Source organism: Lissotriton helveticus, chromosome 11 (assembly GCF_964261635.1).
Source record: "Lissotriton helveticus chromosome 11, aLisHel1.1, whole genome shotgun sequence".
Lineage (NCBI taxonomy): Eukaryota > Metazoa > Chordata > Amphibia > Caudata > Salamandridae > Lissotriton > Lissotriton helveticus.
The window spans coordinates 313312451-313337081 of record NC_136072.1 but is presented as its reverse complement, the minus strand read 5'-3'; the positions used below and the strand labels follow the sequence as shown (position 1 = coordinate 313337081).

Here is a 24631-nt window from a genome sequence, read left to right as displayed (position 1 = left end):
TGTATCCTTTTTTAAATCAATGGTCTGCTTTGCTTACCTCTTGCATCCTGTTCATGTGTAAAGCGCTCCAATACACTCATGGGTCATATTTGCGCTATATAAATCTCTAAATAAATAAACCTTTCATTTAAAAGTGAAGCACTGAGTGGGCAATTAAGGTATGGGGAGGTACCTATTATGTTATTCTGATTCTGAAACTCTAAAACTCTTAACCTCCAAGAATAAGCCTGGACTGCTCATCCTAACTACCCTGAAAGAATCAAGTACCTAAAGGGAGTCCTGTGGCTATCCAGTTTGGAGTGCAAACAACGGTGACTTTTGAACACCAGAAATAAACAATTATATCCACACATGGTAGGGGCCGTAATCTCCGACAGAGGTGGAAGCCTACGAAAAAGTCTCACAGAGTAGCACAAAATACAGAGAACAGGGTATGTTATATTAAGTGTCTCCTCGTATTATATTTCATGACATGGCTAGATTGATATGACATTGCAGGCATTATGGCCCTCACAACAGCAAATGTAAAAACATTGAAAACAATGAAAAACAAGTGCAGTTATGTAGCTAGCCTGAAGTCACAGAATGACAAATAAGAAAATTACCATCCATCTTTTTACCTGGTTAATGTATATTCCCTGAGGCCTGAGTGCAGATTCATGGCTGAGAAAGTACCAATACATCCCCGTAGTCGCTTGTCTCGTCCAGCCTTCCAGGTCACAAAAAGAGGACTAAAATGTTTAAAATAAAAGTATAAAAAGAGAGAAGCAGTCAAAAAGAATTCAAACAAGAACAACTTGATTATCAAATATATCCTGAATAACAGCAGGAGACGAGATCGATATACCTAACAACACGATAAGAAACAAATAAAGGAAGTCCATATGACAAAAGAGTGACCAGATATTAGAATTAGACTAACAGATGCATTAAGAGTGTTTAAAAGCAGATGAGAGAAAAGCATATAAAAGGCACTGGTGGTGCAGGCATATCTAGATCAGTATATAAGTACAAAATAACAGATATTGCTGGACAAATAAAATGTAGCAGAGGTATAGCAAGAGCAAAACTAAATAAGAGAGAGCACAGACAACAAACAGCAGGGAAAGGTCACCAGACACAAAATTCTATTGAACAGAGGTCACATATGTTCACACTTGATTGAAAGGGAAAGTTAGAAAGAAGTGAAAAAGGAGGAAAGTCATACACAATCATTGTATAAGTCTGTAAACTCCTATACCAGTCAAAGTCACAAAGAACCTTTTATTATTCAAATACGGCTGGGGTGAAAGCCCTTCACATAAGTTTGAAGCTGTGTATTTTTTATTTTAGTGAGATTGACAATCATATATATATATATATATATATGTATATATATATATATATATATATATATATATATATATATATATATATATATATATTACTTTTTTGCACTTGTCTATTTGCACTTGCCAATTTGCACTTTACTGGGGAACCAAGAGTTAACTGAAAATGCACAGGATAGAGGTTAATTGACTCCTCCCTTTCCTCCCGTTGCAAATGTTTAAATATCCTGTCTTTTTTCCGCGACGCTATCATGTGACCAAGCCTCGTGTGGGAGGCGAAACGCGTCATGCGGACTTGCTGGGTTCATTTTATGAAATAAACCACTGAAATCACTTACAAAGGGTTTGTTCTTTTTCGTCCTCAACAAGGAGCTGCTGAAAGATTGGTAGTGGTGGGGCGGCGGCTTCACCAGACGGAGGTTGCGACAATTTTAACACCGTGGAGGCTTCAATGGTGTAGAACAGACCCCTCCCCGAAGGATTGGCTTGGCGGCGGAAGCAGTTTGGTGCCGTAACCCGGAAACAAACACAACGGAGCTTCGGCGAGAAGCATACCGCGAAGAGCCCCTGGACGCTGGAGGTATTGCCTGCCCGGTGTACGGGAGTCGAAGGCATCGTGCAAGGAGTAATCCGACGTCTGCCAGAGACAGCCCATCGAAGGTAGGACATTTGCCAGAAAGTCCAGTGGGGAGTATGTGAAGTCGGCTGCAAGCGAACTGACTAAAAGTCGGTCATCCGATGTTAGTAGCTTGAGCCGGTACAGTGGGGAAATACAAACGAAATACCCCGATAGAGGAAGCATCTTTTGCTTCAGCAGGAATGTCCGCCGATAAGTTGCGGAGCAGGGAGGAAGCGGCAGAGTGCATGTTCGACAAAGCCCCGGCTGGGGTGTCGAATGTGGGAGACCGCTTGCCTGTGGACGCTAATGTGAGCACCAGTCCCACATTGAAAGACCTTTTTCGACAACTAGAAAAACTCACTAAAAAAGAACAAGGGAAATGGTGGGAACACAAGTCCTTATCCAGATATTTAACTGTTGGGCGGGTCCCAAGGGGGCTCCGCATAAGTCTTGCACCAAGCTATGAGACTCCAGATCCTGTGATGTTGACAAGATGGGCGGAAATAAATCTTGATTGCTCTGCTAAGTTGATGGGAGTATTAATTGAATTCGCTGAATGCGACCGCCTTAAGATACAAGCAGAAATTGGCAAAATAGAAATAGAGATAGCGGGATTTGGTGCCAGTGAACAAGCTGATAAATTGAGAAAGGACATGGATACAAGAGTTAAAAAAGATGAAGAAGTGATAAAAAAACGTAAAGCCTTCAAGTTTGAACGGGACCGCCTGGATTACCTGAACGGTCAAATTTTCACGTATGCAAAAAAATATGAAAAAGTGAAAGCACGAGCAAGGAAGACCAGACAGGTTACAGGGGGAGATGGAAATGAAATGGTTTCATCTACAGATGCCAGCCTTACCTCTGAAAGCGAGGTGGAAAACGAGACCGCAGGGCCCTCCACGGTGGGGCTTGTCAAACTGTCTTTAGCACAAGAGGTGAGGTGCCTTTGTCAAGACCGGCGCGGCACCCTAAGACCAAGGGTGAAAGGCCAAACACAGGCAAACAAAACCGGATCAACCAAAAGCGCGGCGCAAGGAGAAAGTGCCGCAAGTACATCGCAAGCCAAACCAAATCAAACAGGAAGGAATCGTTGGAACAAAACCAAAAAGAAGGCAAATTAACTTCTGGAAATAACAATTCTATCATCAATTTAACAAATGTTAAGTTAACTCCCCAAGAAGAGAGTATTCTGGGGTTGGGATTAACTTATTGTCCTCCAATGAACATCAATTATGCTGAGGCAAGAATGGACTCGTATCGCTTTATAAGAAAGTTAAAGCTCAAAAAATTCTTTTTGCAACAACCGAAACGTAAAAAACCAACTGGGCAATTGCGTAGTCCTTCGTTATTGGTTGCAGGGGAACGAGAAACTTTTGAAGAGATATGGGGCTTACAACAGGAAAATTCGAGTACGACGGACGTACCTTTGGTTATTTCCTCTGAGGATTGCGCCCTTAGTCAAACACCTTTCAAACCTAAATCAACTTTTTTACCTGTCATGGTGCACGATAACTTGGAGGTTTACCATGAACTTGTGACAAAGGATCTCAAGCAACTCTACATTGCCACAAATAAAAGCAATAAAGTCACTGACAAGAAAAATCAATGCTACCAAAATTTAATCACCAAACTGGGCAGCAGGCATGATGTGATTGTGCGTCAGGCCGATAAAGGCGGGAACATCGTCTTATGGCCTAGGGAGATGTATGTGGCGGAGGCGGAAAAACAGCTGCTTGACACTACGTGTTATAAAAAGAGCAATATCACGATAGTCAAGGCTGCATGGGAACATCTCAACTTAAAATTGATGGCATGGAGAAGTGCTAAGTTGATATCCATAGAAGAGCACAAGTTCATGAAAAATGACTATCCGGTGATTCCATCATTTTATCTTATACCGAAAGTGCACAAGGACATTAATTCTCCACCGGGTCGGCCGATCATATCGGCAATTAATAGCGCCACTGAGAACATTTCGCGCTACATCAACTTTTTCCTACAGGACTGGGTGAAAGGTTTGAAGTCATATGTCCAGGATACGTCTGACTTCATCAGGAAGTTGAATCAGGTGGTATGGCGGGAAAATTTCTTATTGATGACGTTAGATGTATCGTCATTATATACATCAATTAAGCATGTAGACGGTCTCAGAGCAGTGGGATTTTTCTTAAATCAGAGACCCATGAATTTTTCAGTGCATAACAAGATGTTGTTGTCTATGATCGAACTGTGTTTGGAACAAAACTTTTTCCTGTTTGATAACCAGCTGTATCAGCAGATCAGAGGCGTGGCAATGGGGGCCTGCTTCCCTCCGAGTCTAGCGTGCTTGCACATGGGGCTCTGGGAGGAGCAGGTCCTCTGGGGCACGCTAAATGAAACAATGAAGAAACACGTGGTACTGTACTTAAGGTACATAGATGATTTATTCTTTGTATGGCGTGGTACTGAGCGGGAGGCGGCAGATTTTGTGGAAACTTTGAATGATAATGGTGTTAATTTAACGTTTACCTCTAATATTGATACCAAATCTGTCGCTTTTCTTGATACTGAAGTGTTTATCACAGAGACAGGCATAGTTACTAAAATGCACAGAAAGCCCACGGCGGGCAACACTGTTTTGCCCGCTTCCAGTTACCATCCCCAGCACTTGATCGGCAGCATTCCCTTCGGGGAGATGCTGCGGATTAGGCGAATCTGCAGTCTGGAAGCGGATTGCATAAAAGCACAAGAGGAAAGTAAAGAACGCTTCTTATTACGTGGATACTCGGCAAAAACTATTGTAAGAGCTATAAACCGAGCCAATGCTATTCCACGACAAGAAGCACTTTCAGTAAAGGCCAAGAAAGGACCCTCTACTGAAATGACTCCCAACTCAGTGATTGAACCCAGGGTAATCATAAAATATTGTAGGCAACATAAGGAGATTCGTAAAATATTTTACAAAAACTGGAACCTAATAACAGGGGATCCTGTTATTGGTAAATATATACATGGCAAACCACAAATAACTTTCAGAAGATCAGGGTCCATGGCCGACAGGCTGGTTCACAATTTCCTCGAAAAACAAGTCTCCGACACGTGGGGGGCATTGGGAGGAGGATTTAAAAAGTGTGCAGTATGCAAGGCCTGTAAACATGGCTGCAGTAAAACACAGTATAATGTACCTTTCAGGCAAGAGCCAGTTAAAATCAGGAAAAGGATGTCGTGCAAAACAGACTTTGCAGTATATGTACTGCAATGCCCTTGTGCTCTCCGATACGTAGGAAGCACTCGGTTGCCCGTGCACAAACGCGTCCTTCAACATATCAGGGCAATTGTGGGGAAAGATCAGAGCTATCCAGTGGCTCGCCACTTTGAAGCAATGCACAACAGTGATGCAGCCTCATTACAATACTATGCCATTGACTGTGTCCCCCCCCTAAAGCGAGGGGGTGATAGAAATGCCAAGTTAAGAGTTCTGGAGACCAGATATATACTGGAATTAGATAGTAAAACTCCGAACGGCATGAACGCAAGTGAAGATTTGTACACTTGCTTGTAGTGCCTACTGATATGTTGTAGAGTTTTCTCTGTTGCCGTATATATTACAGTTTTTTGTTTTGGGATACAAATCTTTGGTATTCTCTGATAATAGTACAATGATTTTTTTGGAAATGTGTCTTGTTGGATGTGGGAAAAAGGTGCCCTTAGGGCCCACAGGGGCAGTGGTAGGATTTTTCTAGATCTAGTCCTTCCCCCCAATGACTTAACTAAACTGAATAGATTTTAAAAGAAATGTTTTTTTCTTTTTGAGATTTTTGATTTTTCACAGATTATGTTAGTAGACACTGTAAGGTGTAGGTCATTTATGGGATATATAACTGAATGGGAGTAGCTACTGTTGAGTTAGGATTATGGCGAATGGCTATAGATCATGCAATAATAACAACAATGGGTACAATATTAAGTTGATTAGCAGAATTGAATGGTGGTTGCTGGTCAATATGATACGTCAATAGGGTTCCGATCAACAATTTGAAGTACATACATATACAGGTACAGACATAATGGAAGTATATATGTTTTAAATTTTTCCATCAGATATTTGGGAAATGTAAATATTATGAAATTATTTGAAAATGTAAACATCTATAACATATAGGTATATTTTTGTAATTTTGTATTTATATAGTATATATTTTTGATAACAACTATTTCTATGTGTATATATAATCAAATGTAAGTGTATATATATTGAGTTGTTTGTTGTATAGTATTGTGTGGTTTGATAACTTTGTATGAAATATGGTTTGATCGGAGCTCATGATAACAACTGTTTTTACCCGATGGCATTGGGCACTATGCCCTTTATTTTTTGCACTTGTCTATTTGCACTTGCCAATTTGCACTTTACTGGGGAACCAAGAGTTAACTGAAAATGCACAGGATAGAGGTTAATTGACTCCTCCCTTTCCTCCCGTTGCAAATGTTTAAATATCCTGTCTTTTTTCCGCGACGCTATCATGTGACCAAGCCTCGTGTGGGAGGCGAAACGCGTCATGCGGACTTGCTGGGTTCATTTTATGAAATAAACCACTGAAATCACTTACAAAGGGTTTGTTCTTTTTCGTCCTCAACAAGGAGCTGCTGAAAGATTGGTAGTGGTGGGGCGGCGGCTTCACCAGACGGAGGTTGCGACAATATATATATATATATATATATTACCTACTGGCGGCCGCCAGTAGGTATATATAGTTAGGATTTTTTTCCTATGGGATTTTTGAAAATTCTATGTCGAATAACTTTGGCGTTTGAGGACGGAATTGGCTGAAATTTTCAGGAAAATTGAACATTTTGTTTCTGAGCAGCCCTTGAAAATTTGGGGGGGTTTCGTCAAGGGGGGGCTGAGAAAAAAGGGGGGTCCCAAAACGCGTTTTTCCCATGCAATTTTCCATAGGGCGGTTGGACTCACTTTTAGCTCGAACGGCTGAACGGATTTCCACGAAACTTGGCAAAATTGTAGATATTGTTTGCCCGATGTGCCTTTGCTAGGTCTCAATATATGTGCTCCAGTGGATTTTGATAAATGAACGTTCAAAAAAATATATATATCTGTAACAGCGCTCCGGTTAGCGCCCCGGTTCGCGTACCTGACGCGAAGCGAAGCTGATTGGCTCTCCGGTGTCTGTCAACATTCTAAACAGCCGCCATATCGAGAGACAAGAGGTGAAGAAAAACGAAGGGGGAAATTAATGAAAGGGGGCAACGTAGACCCCTCCTGACCCCTAGGATTGATGAGGGGGCTATTAAAGGGTCCCGCGGGGCAAAAAATAAAAATTTTAAGTTTTTTCGCGGTAGAGGCGCTACCCGGTACACGAACCGGGAAGCTAACCGATAGCGTAACGGGAGTCCGCCATCTTGTGTTTCGGATGAATTTAGACACAAGATGGAGGATAAAGAATGTTGGCAAAGGGTATAAGGGGGCACGGGAGACGTATCCTGACCCCCTAGGTTTTCTAAGGGTGGCTAAGGAGGCTCATATATGTTGAAAAAGAAAAAAAAAATTGAATTTTTCGCGAGGTTAGCTGCCGGTACGCGAACCGGGTAGCGAACCGGGAAGCTTAAAAAAGGGAAAATTAGTGAAAAAAGGTACATTTGAAATTTTTAAAGAGTAATCATAGTTGAGGTAGCTCTGAAAAGAGCTTTTGGGTTCTGCGTAAGTTCTAGGTACTTATAAGTAGGTACCAATACGTAGTCTTAAATTCAGGATGAAAATTCTGTTCCCCTCATCTGAGAAGTGAACTCCATCTCCTCTGTAGATATCTTGCATGTAGTAACGCAAGTTATTGTTGTAGATGGAGCCCATTCCATGGTCTCTCATGTAAGCTGAAACAGACTTATTTACATGCTTCCTCGATTTCTCAATTTGTGGACAAAATTGGTTGGACCACCTCCATTTCTGTCTTTGGCATATATTTGAATATACCAAGGCAGTTTGAGGAAAAAGTGCCATCAATTGCTCAAAGGTGTCCTTTAAAAGCATTTCCAGACCTACCCCAGTCAAAGTGCCCAAGTCATTTCCTCCACAGTGCACAATTAACAGGTCAGGGTTTGGCAAATGCAAAAAGGTTTTCACCAATGGTATCAATTGGTGACATCTTAATCCTCTGTGGCCAATCCAGTTGATTTCCACATTTTGTAAATTGAGGTTGTGTAAATTTCTGTTATCAGCATACCTTTGAGCCCAGTGGATGTAACTATGTCCAACAATCCAGACAGAAAACATGGTGAGAGGGGGTTCTGCTGCAGTCAGATGAAGTGTGGGAATGAAATGGCAGTTGAAACAGTAGGAGTTTGTTATGAAAAAAACTGTGGAGTTTCAGTGCTAATGATTCAGTAGCAGTGATTGGTGGATTATGATTGCTGAAAACAGAAAGTTAGGGTGCATGGATGAGTTCTTTGAAAGATGTAATTTGAGTGGTCAAGAAAAAATCATTTTATGAAAGATTGCACTGGATATGCAGGTGTACTGAGAGTTCAGAGTTCAATTGAAACATTGTTGTGTGAACTTGTAAACATGAGAGGTCTTTCAGGAGGTGGTTGCTATGGAAAAAAGGCAGAAAGGGCAGAGGGGGAAGGGTGTTGATTTGAAAAAAGTGAGGGAAGAGTTTTGATTGGGTGACATGAGAGATATGTGTGATGAATTACAGCATTTCTGTGCCTTTGTTGGTTGCAGCCTCTGGAGTGCATACCCTTTGCTCTGCTAAAGAAAAATTGGTGTGTGTCTGAGACTGTTTTGAAACTCAAAAAGTATTTGCTAAGGTGAGAAAAGATTCATTTAATTTAGATAGAGAATAGTATGCTTTAGGGAGAAAATTATGAAGAAAGTTGTGTATTTAAAATGTTGCTTTGTGTCAAGTGTTTTACATATAGATTTTGTTTCTTTGAGTTTCAAAGCCATGTTAAAAGTGACGCAAAAGTGGTGCAAGGGCCTTAAAAAAACGATTTGATGTGTGTTAGGGCATTTTAAGTCACTTCCCCATGAATCTGGGTGAATAATTTGCTTACTTAATGTGTTTAAAAATGTTTCTTGAAGTCAATTAGGTTTCTTGATATGTGCTGCTAGAGTTTCATAGCCAGCATGGGGCATATTTAGAAGGACTTTGAGCCACTTTCACGTTATTTTCCCCATGTTAAAGGTGACGCTAAAGTAATGAAAGGGCCTTGCAAATACACTCTCATGTTTGAGCCATTTTCATGTTATTTTCCCTATGTTAAAAGTGACGCAAAAGTGGTGCAAGGGCCTTGTAAAATATGCCCTCATGTGTGTTAGGGCATTTTAAGTCACTTCACCATGAATCTGGGTGAATAATTTGCTTACTTGATGTGTTTAAGAACGTTTCTTGAAATCATTTAGGTTTCTTGATATGTACTGCTAGAGTTTCATAGCCTGCTTGGGGCATATTTACAAGGCCTTTGAGTCACTTTCACGTCATTTGCCCCATGTTAATAGTGACGCAAAAGTGGTGCAAGGGCCTAGTAAATACGCCCCCATGTCTGTTAGGGCATTTTAAGTCACTTCACCATGAATCTGGGTGAATAATTTGGTTACTTGATGTGTTTAAGAACGTTTCTTGAAATCATTTAGGTTACTTGATATGTACTGATAGAGTTTCATAGTCAGCATGGGCCATATTTACAAGGCCTTTGAGCCATGTTCACGTTATTTTCCCCATGTTAAAAGTGACTTTAAAGGTGGTGCAAGGTCCTTGTAAATACACCCTCATGAGTGCTTTGCAAATTGAAGTCATTTCCCCGTGGTGCAAGGTCCTTGTAAATACGCCCCCATGTGTGCTTGGAAAATTTAAGTACTGACAGGGTGTGCTTGTACATAGGAGCTGTGTTGTGTTTTCAAATTATGATCAGAAAATCGTTTTTTTTAAAAAAGAAATGCTTTTTACATTTATGAGAAGGACAAAAAGGTGTCTGCTTCTTTAAATGAATATTTCACTTCCCACCATGAATATGGGAAAATAATTTGCTTGTTTGTCGGTTTAAAAACTCGTTTCTTGAAGTCATTTAGGTTTCACAATATGTTCTGCAAGAGTTTCATAGTCAACATGGGGGCAAATTTACAAAGCTTATGAGCTACATTCACGTCATTTTCCCCATGTTAAAAGTGACTTTAAAGATGGTGCAAGGTCCTTGTAAATAAGCCCTCATGAGTGCTTGGTAAATTTAAGTCATTTCTCCGTGGTGCAAGGCTCTTGTAAATACGCCCGCATGTCTGCTTGGCAAATTTAAGTACTGACAGGGTGAATTGTACATAGGAGTTGTGCTGTGTTTTCAAATTATGACATGAAAATGGTTCATAAAGAAAATGAATGCTTTTTACATTTATGACAATGACAAAAAGGTGTCTGCTTCTTTAAATAAATATATCACTTCTCACCATCAATCTGGGAGAATAATTTGCTTGTTTGTCGGTTAAAAAATCGTTACTTTAAGACATTTAGGTTTCACAATATGTAATGCTAGAGTTTCATAGTCACTATGATGATAATGATATACATTTAGAACTGTGTAGGAGGCATGGAGAAACTGAGGCTTCTGTAAGTGTCAAGGGAGGTGAGTAATGTACATTGCTCTGTTGCATACAGTCCTCATCTTCTGCGTACTCTTGGATATGCTAGACTACATCTGGACAATGAGATACCTAAGCTGAGGAAATACAGGTGATGTGATTGTGAAATGAGCAAAAATATTTGCACGTTTTTCAATTATATCACCTGTGTTTCCTAACATTACGAATCACATTGTGCAGATGAGGTTTTGGCCTGTGTTTCCTAACATTACGAATCACATTGTGCAGATGAGGTTTAGGCCTGTCCAGGGAGACAGAGGAGGTCTGGCCTTTGTTCAAGAGTGCAGTGGACATGACTCACTTCGTTGGTAGGCGTCCACATGTATTATCTCCTCTGTACTCTTCAACAAGCCTAAATTTCATCTGCAACCCTGAGTAGGCCTCACCTCAAACAAACCTCTGGATAGGCCACACCTTATCGGCATCCTGAACCAATCATTTAAAATGTTAGGGGCAGATTTATGATGGCCGTGCGCCTCTTTTGCCCCGCCGTTGCGTCACTTTTGTGACGCAGCAGCGGTGCAAAAGATGCACCATGTTGCAAGATAGGCCTCACTTCATCTGCAACAAGATACCGTCAGTTTAAAATGTATACATTTAGGACTGTGTAGGGGGCATGGAGAAGCTGAGGCTTCTGTAAGTGTCAAAGTTGTTGCATACTGTGCTCATCTTCTGCGTACTCTTTGATATGCTAGACTACATCTGCACAATGAGATACCTAAGCAAAGGAAACACAGGTGATGTGATTGTGAAATGAGCAAAAAAATGTGCACGTTTTTCAATTACATCACCTGTGTTTCCTAACATTACGAATCACATTGTGCAGATGAGGTTTAGGCCTGTCCAGGGAGACAGAGGAGGTCTGGCCTTTGTTCAAGAGTGCAGTGGACATGACTCACTTCATTAGTAGGCCTGCACATGTATTATCTCCTCTGTACTCTTCAACAAGCCTAAATTTCATCTGCAACCCTGAGTAGGCCTCACCTCAAACAAACCTCTGGATAGGCCACACCTTATCGGCATCCTGAACCAATCATTTAAAATGTTAGGGGCAGATTTATGATGGCCGTGCGCCTCTTTTGCGCCGCCGTTGCGTCACTTTTGTGACGCAGCAGCGGCGCAAAAGATGCGCTATGTTGCGACATATTTACAACTTGATGCATCTAGGCAGATGCGTCACGCTGTAAAGTCCTGCGCCACATGAAATCTGCGTCAGGTTTCATGTGGGCGTTTTGTTGCAGGGTGGGCGTTCACTTGCATGAAAGCCCTGTAAAACTAACACAGTGAAATTTACAAGATTTCACTGAGTCAGCTTTATGGCATTGCTGAATCAAATCCTTACGCCTGTTTGAAACAGGCATAAGGAGTGATGCACCATGCAATGTGTGGCTTGCCCCTGTGCAGTGCAGTAGTCATGTCGCGCTTGCGACGTAATTCCTGCAATGCGCCGCTTTTGTGGCACAGATGCGTGACGCATCTGTGCTGTTTATGCCCCATGGTGCTACGCATTGTAAATGCGGCACACCATGGGTGGCAGAGCAGCGGCGCACGTTAACTGGTGCATCCCTGGGGATGCGCCAGTTAACATAAATCTGCCCCTTTACATTTAAGTATGAGCAGGGGACACAGAGTCGGTGAGGCTTATCCAAGGTTAAGAAGAGATGAGTCCTGTTCAGTGAAAACTTGGACATAGGCCTCACCTCCTCAGCATCGCTGGACATGGCTAAATAATATCTGCAAAATGTTACTCTTGTTAAACAATTTTACTATTATAGTCTCTGAGATTTGTCTCTTACTCTGCAACATCTCATTGTTGTTCTCTTTCTTTAAAGATAACGACAACATCAACCATGAGTGATAATGAGCAATCTGTTGATCTCGATCTTATCATTGAACTTGTCATTGAAACATCAGTGGAAGTAGATCCCTTGGATGATTTAAATCCTGTGGATGATGAAGAATATGATGAGGATGCCGATTTGTCAGAATTGTATGACATAGGGTGGGCAGCTGACCTGCTCGAGCCTTTCGAACTGTAAAGACTTTTAAAATTAAATTTAAGTTACTGGAAATGAAAAGTAACCATGTTAACCGTTTTATTTAAAATTAAATACAACTTCAAAAACAGCTTGTGTGAAGTGTCTTTAATAAAATAGTGAAATATGCTAATAAAATTAGTTCAGATTCACATATAAAAGAGCACAGGTCAAATGTAGAAGCATTCCATTTCTTTGCTACTATTTGTGAGTTCTAAATTTGTCAATGCACTAAAAATTATTGTATGTAGAATTGACAACTAGTGTGTTAATTTTTTGACGACTGTTATTGATTTACTGTTTGGTAATAGTGGTTAATAACATTTTTTATTATATTTTACCACAGATTCAACTGCAGATCATTTCAAAATTAAAACATGCCTTCGAGGCAAAGGAGGAGAAAGGCTACAAAACGTCAAACACAGCAGCTTACTACATGCTTGCAGCAGTCCTCTACAATAAAAACTCGTCAAGTCACCAAAAAAGCTCCGGGTAAGACAACAAAATCTTTCCTAAGAAACATTTCCAGAAAAAAAGTATCACTACAGAACATGTTTTAGTCCAGAAGAAGAGAGTCATTTAAACAGGAAGGAAAGGCCCCTTAATAAAGTTAGTGGTAGAGCAGGAGAAAACTCTGTGAGTGCCGGTAGAAGGCACAATCAATTTAGGGACATTCGTACACGAATGTTCCGCAACAGGATAATTGTAAATTTGATGAAAAATGTCAAGAAAGGTCAACAGAAACTGGCTTTTTATAAGAAAAAGAAAAATGTTGAGAAAATTATTGATCAGGCTTTGGAAATGAAGCAAAAGTTATTTATTTTGGAAATCAATAGAATTAGGAAACTAAACAAGGCAATTTATGAATTCAAAACAAATAGTAGATGGAAGAGAATAGTTAATCGTACACATTTTTGTGAAGTATTTTCAGGAGAATGGATGCATAGTTCAAGTTGTGAGGCATTTTTCAATGAGGAGAGTTACTTCCAGGACAATGATTTGGTGCATGCAGTTGACACCAGTGGTCGAGCATATGAGGTGAAAGACGGTTGTCCAGTTGAAAAAGAAAACTTGTGTCAACAGAGGCAGAAGAGGTGTTAGGTGATGAAGTTTTAGGGAGACGTCCTAAGGGTCCAGTGTACACCTGGAAGTGTAGTAGTATTTGCAGTGTGCGACAGGATTCCATCAATTTGCTTTGTGATTTTGTACGGACATTTAATAAGAAAAGTTTAAAACAGAAAATGAAGTTGTTGCAGGAATTAGATCCATGCAGAGTGAGAGAATTAACAGGTTTACATGGTCATTCACTGGCTTGTCTTTCCAGGAGAGTATGCCAGAGTGTTTTTCATCATTTCAGGATGCTAGAAGTCCATCATAATAAAGTGAGGAAATTAGTGAGAATGTTGTATTTTGCTAAGAGTCCAGCAATTAAGCTTAAACAATTAAGCAGTGCTCTTTTGCATGGTTCTGAAGTAGATGTGAAGAATATTTGTGAAGAAATTGAGTTTTGTTACTTTGCAAGTAAAAAGGAGAATGTTGAAATTGACCCAGAAGAAGAAGGTAACGTGGAAGAGAGTGTACAGATTTCCAGTACAGATAATTTTCAGAAGGAAATTGCCACGTTTCAGGTGAAATCAAGTGAGAGGCCTAATTTCACTTGTGTGTGTTGTCGACGCACTTATTATAAGAATCAGACTAAGTTAGTGGATTTATATACAAAAAGTGAAAGGGAAAATAATAGTGAATGGAAGGATTTCGCAACATACTTGATGGTAGAAAATTGTTTTGATTTGGGATCGGATCAACGTGTGTGTACTTATTGTTGTAACAAATTAAATGAAAACCGGATGCCTGCTAGAGCGGTTCATAATAATCTGGAATTGGTTGACATTCCTTCTGAATTGAAGGATTTAAATACTTATGAATCTATTTTGATTCAAAGTGTCCATCCCTTTCAGGCTATTGTATGAATGGAGCCAAAGACAGGGAAATTGCCTCCATCAGATTTACAGAGAGGATTAAAGGGAAGAGTTGTTTATTTGCCTCTAGATTTGAAGAAAAACATTAATACAATTGGAGTACAGAAAGTGGAAGAGGAACCTCTGGTTATCTTAGTTAATGGGGTTCCGAAAAAGAGTAAGAAAATCTGGCAAGATTTAGTGGATGTTAGGAAAGTCAAAAAGGCAACATTGTATTTGATGAAAAACAATGAGTACTACAAGAATGTATGTGTTGCAGAAGAGGAAGTAAGTGAAGAAGAGGACAGCGATTTGTGTGCTGGACAAATTGAGAAAGTAGAAGCCTCTAAAAATGAAGAAATATATGAACATTATAGTGTTCATCCTTTGCATTCCAAGGAAGTCATGGGGAATGCTTTTGAGTTGTTTCAAATGAAACAAGCCAAAGGGAGTCCCATTAGTGTTTGGGAGGAAAGTTTGGAAGCTCGGTGTTTCCCACAGCTATTTCCAACAGGTCAAGAAGGAAGATATGATGAGCGACCTGATCAAATTCCTGCTTCTGAATACCGGACTTTACGATTGTATGCAGAAGATCCTAGGTTTCGTCAATGCATTCCCTATTTGTTTCATCTACTGTTTGAAAGTGATCTGTCTGGACTGTCATATGCAGTGAACCACATCTTGAAAAGTGGTGTACAGATGCAAAATATCTCGGCAAGGGACTTTATGGACAAAGTCAATGTGCAAGACAGTATTTTGGATTCTCACCTGATTAATCTCATGGCATGTCAGCGTGGTACTAATGAGTACTGGTACCGTCGTCATTGTGATTTAAAATGTATGCTGAGGAACTTAGAAACTCCCACATGGTTCCTCACTCTCAGCTGTGCCGAGTATGGCTGGGAAGACTTACTTGAATTAAGAGAGGCAAATGGAAACATTGAAAATATCGAATTCAAGACACCCGGAGAACTGTGCTCTTTGGATCCAGTGAATGTATGCAGGTACTTCAATCATAGATTTGAAGCTATGATGTCTTTCATCATGAACAAGAAAAATCCACCTCTTGGAGAGGTGTTGGATTTCTTCTGGAGAAAGGAGTATCAAGCAAGAGGTGCTCCTCATATACATATGCTGCTATGGATCAAAGATGCACCCAAATTTGGAACAGATCCGGATGACTTAGTGATGAGTTTCATAGAACAGTATTCTACATGTGCTGTTCCAAAGACAAAGGAAGACAAAAGCCTAAGAGAACAAGTTTTACGCTTTCAAAGCCATCGTTGTGGAAAGTACTGTCGTCGTAAATTCAGAAACAAGGACAAGTTCTACACAAAATGTCGTTTCAGCTTTCCACGACCGGTGATTTCTAAAGGAAGAGTGAACAGTTTGATGTCTTCGCTGCGACATAATGTGACGAGGAAATCACCCAAAAATACATACAATTTGAAAAGAAACGAAGAGTCCAAGTACATCAATGACTACAACCCAGTGATTTTGTCCATGTGGAATGCTAACATGGATATACAGTTTGTGGCTGATAACTGTATGGCTGTGGCTCGGTATGTGACATCTTACATCACAAAAAAAGAAAAGACAGAATTGAAGGATATGTGGGAGGACATTTCCCATGAAAAGAGCCTCAGTAAGAAGTTGTACAGTTTCAGTCTGAAGATGTTGTCGCATCGAGAAATCGGAGCTTACGAATGTTCTGACCGCTTATCTTCAGCAAGTCTCTATGCCAAATCTAGGAGTATCATTTGGGCGAGTCTTGGTCTTGCTGCAACGCGTAATCGAGTTCTGAAACCTGTACGGGAAATTGAGTATTTGGCGGAAAAGGAGCCAAACAGTACAGATATTTTGAAGACCAACATGTTGGATACATATTATCCAAATAGAAGCAGTCACCTCGAGAATGTTTGTCTGTATGAGGTTCTATAAAATTACATATTCAAGAGGAACATCAAAGAAGATATTGATAAAGGAGTGTATGCTGTAATTGGAAGTGAGGGATGTCTGGTCAAGCAAAGAAAATGCCAATTGGTAAATCATCGAAAATTGAGTGGCGAATCTCCTGAAAGAAAAGAGTTTTTCTATTTAGCTCTTTTGCAACTTTTCAAGCCTTGGCGTGCAGAAGAGGAACTGCTTGGAGATTTCCTCTGTTACGAAGACTCTTTCAATGCAGCCAAGGAGACCATAGAATGTCCTGTTTTTCCAAAATATCTAGAAATGTTGAATGCGGAAATCGAGCAGGAAGCAACAATTGCAGCCGAGATTGCTAGAGACAGTTCTCAGGACAGTCAGAGTTCTGTTTCATTGAGTCAGGATCCACTAGGAGGACCAGTTATCGAAAATGAAGCTGCCACTGCCATGATTGAAGTGGAAAGAGCCATGGCACATGCTCAGGAGGATGCTGTTAACTTAGAAGATTTGGAAAGACAACTCAACGTTGAGCAGAGGAAAATATATGACGAAGTTACCAACCAAATTGATCATGGATTAAGTCATGAGAAGAAAGAGTGTTCATGTACGTCGTTGAAGCCTGTCCGACTGTACGTGAGTGGAGAAGCAGGAACTGGAAAAAGTTTCCTCATTAAAGCAATTTCATGTTATTTGCAGAAAAGGACTGAGTCATCGCTGTCTTGTGTTGTCACCGCTCCAACTGGACTGGCAGCACATAACATTAAAGGTATTACTTTGCATCGTCTACTGATGCTGCCAGTGGAGCATGATAACAAATTACAATACCACAAGTTATCTGGAGATGCTTGTTGTGACGTTTCAAGAGTCTTGAGGAAAATGAAACTTCTTATCATTGACGAAGTAAGCATGGTTTCCAATGTCATGCTTGCCTTTGTGCATTTGAGAATGCAAGAAGTTCTTAAAACAGAGTATGATGTGTTATTTGGTGGCAAACACATCATTGTTTTCGGTGATCTTCTGCAGCTGACACCAGTGAAAGGACAACCAGTGTTTAAACTACTTACACATGAAGATACCAGGAAGTGCCTAGGGAGCATTGGCAACGTTAATATATGGTTAAACTTCAATTATGCTGAACTGCGTGAAAATATGCGTCAAGCGAAGGATGAAGATTATAAGAATATTCTACAAGATGTTAGAATCGGAAAAGTGACCGAGCATGGGAAAGAAGCTTTACATGCACGATTACTGTCAAATTTGTATCCAGAAGAAGACGTTCTGCCAGAGAATATTTTTCGGAAAATTACTGAGAAGAAATCTGGAATATGTTTGATGCCAACTCTTGCAGAATGTGCCATCTTCAACAACAAAATGTTGAATTAGAAAACCAAGAGATTGTGAACCTGGAAGCTATTGACAGAATAGAGCATATGGGAGCAACAATTATTTTGTCTGAGAATTTGAAATCTAAATTGGATTCATTAGAGAAGACTATATCTAAAACTGCTGGTTTTGAAAAGACTCTGAATGTGTGCTTAAATTGCCGTATCATTTTGAGAAGGAATTTACATGTTGAAAGAGGTCTGGTAAATGGATCAATGGGTAATGTTGTTGATTTTGAGAAATACAGAAATAGAGATGGAATTGAATTTTTAAAAATTAAATTTGATGGCATTGAGGAAGTACAGCTAATTGGTCGTTGCTCTGCTAGGTTTTTGCTTGTAAAAGACTTATATGTTCGCCGTAAGCAGTTTCCTGTTTGCTTGGCATATGCGGTGACAATCCATAAATTGCAAGGTTTAAGTGTAGACAGTGCATTGGTGAAAATTGGCAGTTCTGTGTTCAAGGAGGGTATGGCATATGTGGCATTGTCACGAGTCAGAACTTTATCGGGATTGTACTTGATTGAGTGTGATGTCACAAACATTTGTGCGGATCTAGATTGTGTTAAGGAATACAATAGGTTAAGAAGAGAGTATGCGCCACATTTGCCTCAATATGCTTTGTTTGAGAAACGTGTGGTAGGCCGGAAACGAAGAAATGTGACCAATAGTAGGGAGGTTGTAGCAAAAAGACGAAAAGTCGATGAACCCGAAATTATAAGCAGAAAGAAAATGGATTCTGTTGAAGATGTTGTTGGTTTTCAATTTGAAAATAGTTCTGGTGTCAACTGCTATGCTAATGTAGTGGTTAATGTTGTCTTTTCTCTAGAAACTTTAAAAGAACAGATTGTGATCAATTCGGATCAAAGTTTTTGCTGTTTATTGAATTCTGTGTTAGAGAAATGTAGCACTGATAGAACAAAAATAGAAAGTGTGTCTGAAATTCGAAATCTGTTAGACAAATGTTCAGGTCAAACGCAATTCTCTCAAAATATTCAGCAAGATTGTCAGGAGTTTTTAATGTATATGCTTGATGTATTGCAAGATGAAGGTGTAGATGTAGATCATCTGTTTGGCCTTTCTTATCAATGGCAGCATGACTGCGAGAACTGTAGGGTATCAAGTACTACTAGTGTAGACTCAGAAAGATTTATATATTTAACTTTGCCAGACAGTAAATCAGTGTCCTTTAATAAGCTAGTAAAAGCAGCCGATCAAAACATGGAGTGTAGCCAATGTAAGTCTGCAATGCTGTCCACATTATTTATACAAAGTTATGGCCAGTATGTCATTTTAATGTTCCAACGATGTAGACCTGATGGAACGAAATTGACAACTTTAATTAAAAATGTTGTGGCTTTGCAGTTGTCAATATCAGGAAGGACTTTTGTAACTGCAGCAATTATATATCATGACGGTCCTTCAACAACATCAGGACATTACACAGCTTATTTGAAGTCTAGAAACGGCTGGTCATTCTGCAATGATTCTGTTTTAACTTTCAAAAGAAAATTGCCTTTTGACCTTAAAAATTCTTACCTGGTGTTTTTACAACCAAAATTTTAGGGAAAGAATCTCGGGATTTGCTCTGAGGAATTTCAAGAGGTTCTAATGGCTCCTACACTATTTGGCCTTGAGGATAAGTGTAGTACAGAGTGAAAAGTTATTTTTGAGTTTTAAGTAGTTCCTGAAAAAAAAGAAGGTTTTCTTACAGAAAGTGGTGGGCACGGATTAGTTAAAGGACAACAGAGTATTTTCCAAAGCAAACGGTGTTCTTACCATAACACTTGACGTCATGGAAAAATAACTGCACTTTGAATGAGTTCTGAAAAACTGTTTCTTTTAATAAGCTAATTCAAGCAGCCAATCAAAACATGGAGTAGAGGTAATGTAAGTCTGCAATGCTGTCCACATTATTTGTACAAACCTTTGGTTATAATGTCATTTTAAAATTCCAACTATATAAACCTGATGAAAGTAAGTTTTCAATTTTAATTACAAATGTTGTGGCTAAACAGTCGCTGATTTTAGGAAGAACATTTGTAACTGCAGCTATTATATGACATGATGGTCCTTTGACAACATCCGCTTATTACACAGCTTATTTAAAATGTAAAAAAAGCTGGTGTTTCGGAAATGATTCCCATTTGACTATGAAACAATGTTGCCTTTTGACTTAAAATATTCTTACTTTGTGTTTTCAGAAGAGAGAATTTAGGGTAGGTAACTGGCCTATAATGATTCTAGGAGTTGATATAATTTTATGTACTGTTTTAAATTGCTTTGTGATTAACAGTGATCAAGAGAATTAAATATTTGTAGTAGTCATAGAGGTAGTGTAAGTGTGCCTCATAGTAAGCAGTATCAGTGTCATAGGAAATGTGGAACATGAGTGAGCAGGAAGGGTGAGATATTACTAGTACAGGATTGTGAAAGTGATCTTGAACGTTTTCTTTCTGAAAGTTGTGGAAAAAGAAAATGACGGGATTTGCTTAGAAGAATTCCAAGAGTTATAAATGGCTCTTACACTATTTGGCCTTGAGGAGAAGTGCGGTAGAGAGCGAGAAGTCATTTATTGTATGTAACATATTTGTCAAAGCGATGGAGCTTTTCTTTCAGAAAGTGGCGGGCAGAAAATAATAACAGCACAACAGAGTATAAGCTGTTCATAGGACATCCTTCGACGTCATGGAAAGTAAGTTACTTTTGAGGAGTTCTGATTTCTGATTGGTTATGTTTTATGGGTTTTTTAAACACAATCATTTTGATTGGTTTTTTTTCCCCGCTGTTATATGATGAATACCTTCAACTCACTGTTTTTAGTGAAATTTGATATATTCTGAGAACAGCAAAAATAAACCATTTAACATGTATAATTAATTCTGTACTTTGTATAGTGAATTTTAATTTGTACTCGTCTTGTCTCATGCTCACTCGTCTTTTACTACCTTCTATCAATCCTCTTTACATACTCACATTGCCTTTTGTTTTATTCTCTTTCACCCTTGTTCTCTAACTCAACTTATCTTTCAACCTTTGTTTCCCTATTCCAACTCTGCTTTTTTCTTTTCTCCCTTGCACCATTTTCCAGCTTTTAGACCTTCTGCTTCGCTTGTCTTTTCCATCTTTCCTCCCTTTGTTTTCTAAATTAAATATTTTTGGGTTCTCCTTTTTTGGTGCAATCAGTTAGTATAACTCACCCTCACTCATTTATCTTTCTTTGTTGCCTCACTCAGTCTGTATCTGACACTCTTTCCTTCACTGCCTCTGTCTCCTCTCTCCCTCACTCTCTTTTCCTTATTCACCCTTTCCTTATATAGTTTACCTTACTCACTTTCTTTTAGTAGCTTACACAACTTCAATTTAGTTTTCTCTTCTATCCTTCTTTTCTGTCACTGAAAGTATCTTCCTTTTTTTTCTCTTAGTAATTTACTCAATTACAATTTCTTTTGGTCTCTGACTGTCTATCACCGTTTCTTTCTCTTTTTTTCTGCATGTTTATCTCTAACTTTATTTCTTTGTAAAATTGGATGATTTTCAATCTTTTCCCTTGTCTTTTCTAATTTTTAAATACATGTTTTAATATTTTTCAAATTTTTGTTCTTTCTTTCACAGATTGAAAGTATAAAAATAACAAGTGACTAAGTTAACGACAATTATAAGGTAAGTGTTTTGTACTCTTTTCGTTACATTTCTATCACATTTAACTTCTATTAGTTCCACTGCTTTATTTCTTTAACCCTCAGTTTCCTGCCTTTGCTACTTCCCTCATTCCTTTTTCTATTACTTACTTACTCTACTCCTTCCACTCCTTTTCTCAGTCCCTCTGTTCTCATAGTTCCTCACTCCTGTTCACTCACTCCGTCTCTATTACTCTCACTGTCTCTGACTCATCACTCTTTCACTACTTGTTCATTATGCTTTCTTCCTGTAGTTCAAGCACACTATGTTATTTACATTTCTTTGCTGTTTCAATTATTCCTTTTCTGTCACTTCTTCTTTTCTGCTTTCTGTTTTTTCTCTCTGTTATTCCACATGTTTTAACCTTAGTCACTGTCATACATCTTGTTTTATTCCTATTTACTTTCGCTCACTGTTTTCTTAACACTTTCCCTCAGGGTTGTTCTTTTAGTCCGGTTCTATCCCTACCTCTCATTCCACATCCTTTACTGTTTTTCTTCTTAATTTGAACATTCACTCACATTCTCTAAGAAACTCTTGTTTATTATTCTTCTACTCTCCTTTTTTTCTTTCACTTCCTTATCTATTTTGGTTTTCTCAATTATACCCTCTTACATCTTTTCTTTGGTAAATAGATCTATTAAACAGTATCTCTGTGTTACTCCCTCTAGCTGTCTTTCTTTTAACATTACTCTCTGTTTCCTTCCCTTACACTCACTCTTTTTTTTTTTTTTTTTTTCTGTTTCGCTTCCGGTTCGCGTAGCGGGGCGCGAACCGGGAAGCGAATCAAAAGAAATAGAGGTTGCCAGAGTGCTAAACATTCTAGCAATTTTTTATAAATGGGAGGTAGTTCTGAAAAGAACTTTTTTTATTGTTTTTGTTGTTTTATATTTTTTTTTATTTTTCTGAACATTTTTTTACTTTTTTTGTATTTTTTGAACGGTTTTATATATTTTTTGTTTTTTTTGGGGGGGAAACGAAAATCACTCATTATAAAGGGCTCAACAGGAGCAACAAAAAAAAAAGATAATTTACTTTCTGGGGCATTTTGGACATTTATGATTTTCGATAGCTCTGTTGATTAAAGTTATGCTAGTCTCCCTATAGCAAATTAATTTGCCGCAAAAAATGCAGACTTGCTTCACGACCCCGAAGTTCAACTGAATGTTTGGGACCGTCTCCCTCGCCTCTGGTCCCGTCACTGCCTGTTCAGTTGATGTACTGGCCACAGGAGGGGGGTTTTCCTGCAGGTCACGTACCTGCGCAGCACTATAATTTATAGGGTGCCACCTCTCCATGTGCCGATGCATGGTGTAATTGCCAAAGCTGTACTTTTTATCAGTCCCTCTGGACAGAGTTTTGCCACAGATCAGACATGTGACGTAGCGGGCATTTACTTTTTTTTGGCCCCGGGGAAATGTATAGAATTGCCAGATGTAGCTATCCTTCACATGGGACCTCCTTGGCTCTTCAGGCAAAAACTGTCTCGTCCCTTTGCATCAGTGATGTCATTTGAGATGTCATCAGTGATGTCATCAGTGATGTCACTGACCATGTCATGAATGATGTAATATGTGACATGATCAGCAGTGGATTGCGGGTGCGCGATATATAGTTAGTGCAACTAACTATATATGCGAATTTCAATGGTTTTGTGTGAGTAAAATAAGGTTTTGTAAATGCTAATTCCTAACTATATATGGTGTATAACCTATGGTTTTTTCAGTGAATTTTCAAGGTTTTGTAAATGCTAATTCCTAACTATATATGGTCTATAACCTATGGTTTTTTCAGTGAATATATATATATATATATATATATATATATATATATATATATATATATATATTCGCTCCAAAGCTTGCACTTTCAAAGCAGGCACAGGCACTCACGGGGGTTTGTTTGACAGCACACCTTTATTAATGCAGACGTGTTTCAGCCGTAGCTTTCTTCAGTGCAGAAAGGTGCGGAAAATTTCTTACGTGCACGGCGTGTATCTTTTAAAGAGGGGATAGTCTTTCTTGATTGGTGCTTCAAATGCAGGGAGGTGGGGACGGACTAAGGTGCGATACACCTTTAACAGGCTGCCATGTTGTAGCGATGTTAAGCCTATTCAAATGGAAGTGAGTATTTTCGGATCCGCCTCCATTATCGCCGAGCTCTTCACCCCCTCACTAAGTCTCTAGGTTTTACAGTCTGGAAGCATCCGCAGGCAGCAGCAGAATTACTGCGTACCTTGGGTTTGTATAACCCACGACCAATGGTACAGCGGGTGCATCCTGGAGAGACGGTTCACGCCTGTTCATATTTGTTGCTCCACTTCTCCACCATTCCAGGCTTACTGAACTCCAGGCGGGTGCCACGAGACACAAGGGTGGAACTCACGTTTAAATATTCGCTCCAAAGCTTGCACTTTCAAAGCAGGCACAGGCATTCACGGGGGGTTGTTTGACAGCACACCTTTATTAATGCAGACGCGTTTCAGCAGTAGCTTTCTTCAGTGCAGAAAGGTGCGGAAAAGTTCTTACGTGCACGGCGTGTTTCTTTTAAAGAGGGATAGTCTTTCTTGATTGGTGCTTCAAATGCAGGGAGGCGGGGACGGACTCAGGTGCGAATCACCTTTACAGGCTGCCATGTTGTAGCGATGTTAAGCCTTTTCAAATGGTAGTGAGTATTTTCGGATCCGCCTCCATTATCGCCGAGCTCTTCACCCCTCACTAAGTTTCTAGGTTTTACAGTCTGGAAGCATCCGCAGGCAGCAGCAGAATTACCCCGTACCTTGGGTTTGTATAACCCACGACCAATGGTACAGCGGGTGCATCCTGGAGAGACGGTTCACGCCTGTTCATATTTGTTGCTCCACTTCTCCACCATTCCAGGCTTACTGAACTCCAGGCGGGTGCCTATATATATATATAATATATATATATATTTTTTTTTTTATTGAGAGTTCATAGCAGGTACAACATACAATATTAATGTTTATAAATACATATTGCAGAGTATTGAGGAAATGAGGGATTAGCTTAAGTCTAAAATGTAAAGTGTTAAATATTATAAATACTCATTCCAAAGAAGTGC

At 39.4% G+C, this 24631-nt stretch overlaps 1 protein-coding gene across 7 annotated transcripts in view; it reads right to left on the bottom strand.

Annotated features, from left to right (window-relative positions):
- AMMECR1L (AMMECR1 like) overlaps positions 1–24631 on the bottom strand; it is an 883688-nt gene that overhangs the window by 390820 nt on the left and 468237 nt on the right. For all 7 annotated transcript variants that reach the window (XM_078665614.1, XM_078665612.1, XM_078665615.1 and 4 more), the window contains one exon: positions 621–731. In XM_078665614.1, coding sequence (XP_078521740.1) covers positions 621–731 — 111 coding nt within the window. The remainder of the gene's footprint in view (positions 1–620; positions 732–24631) is intronic.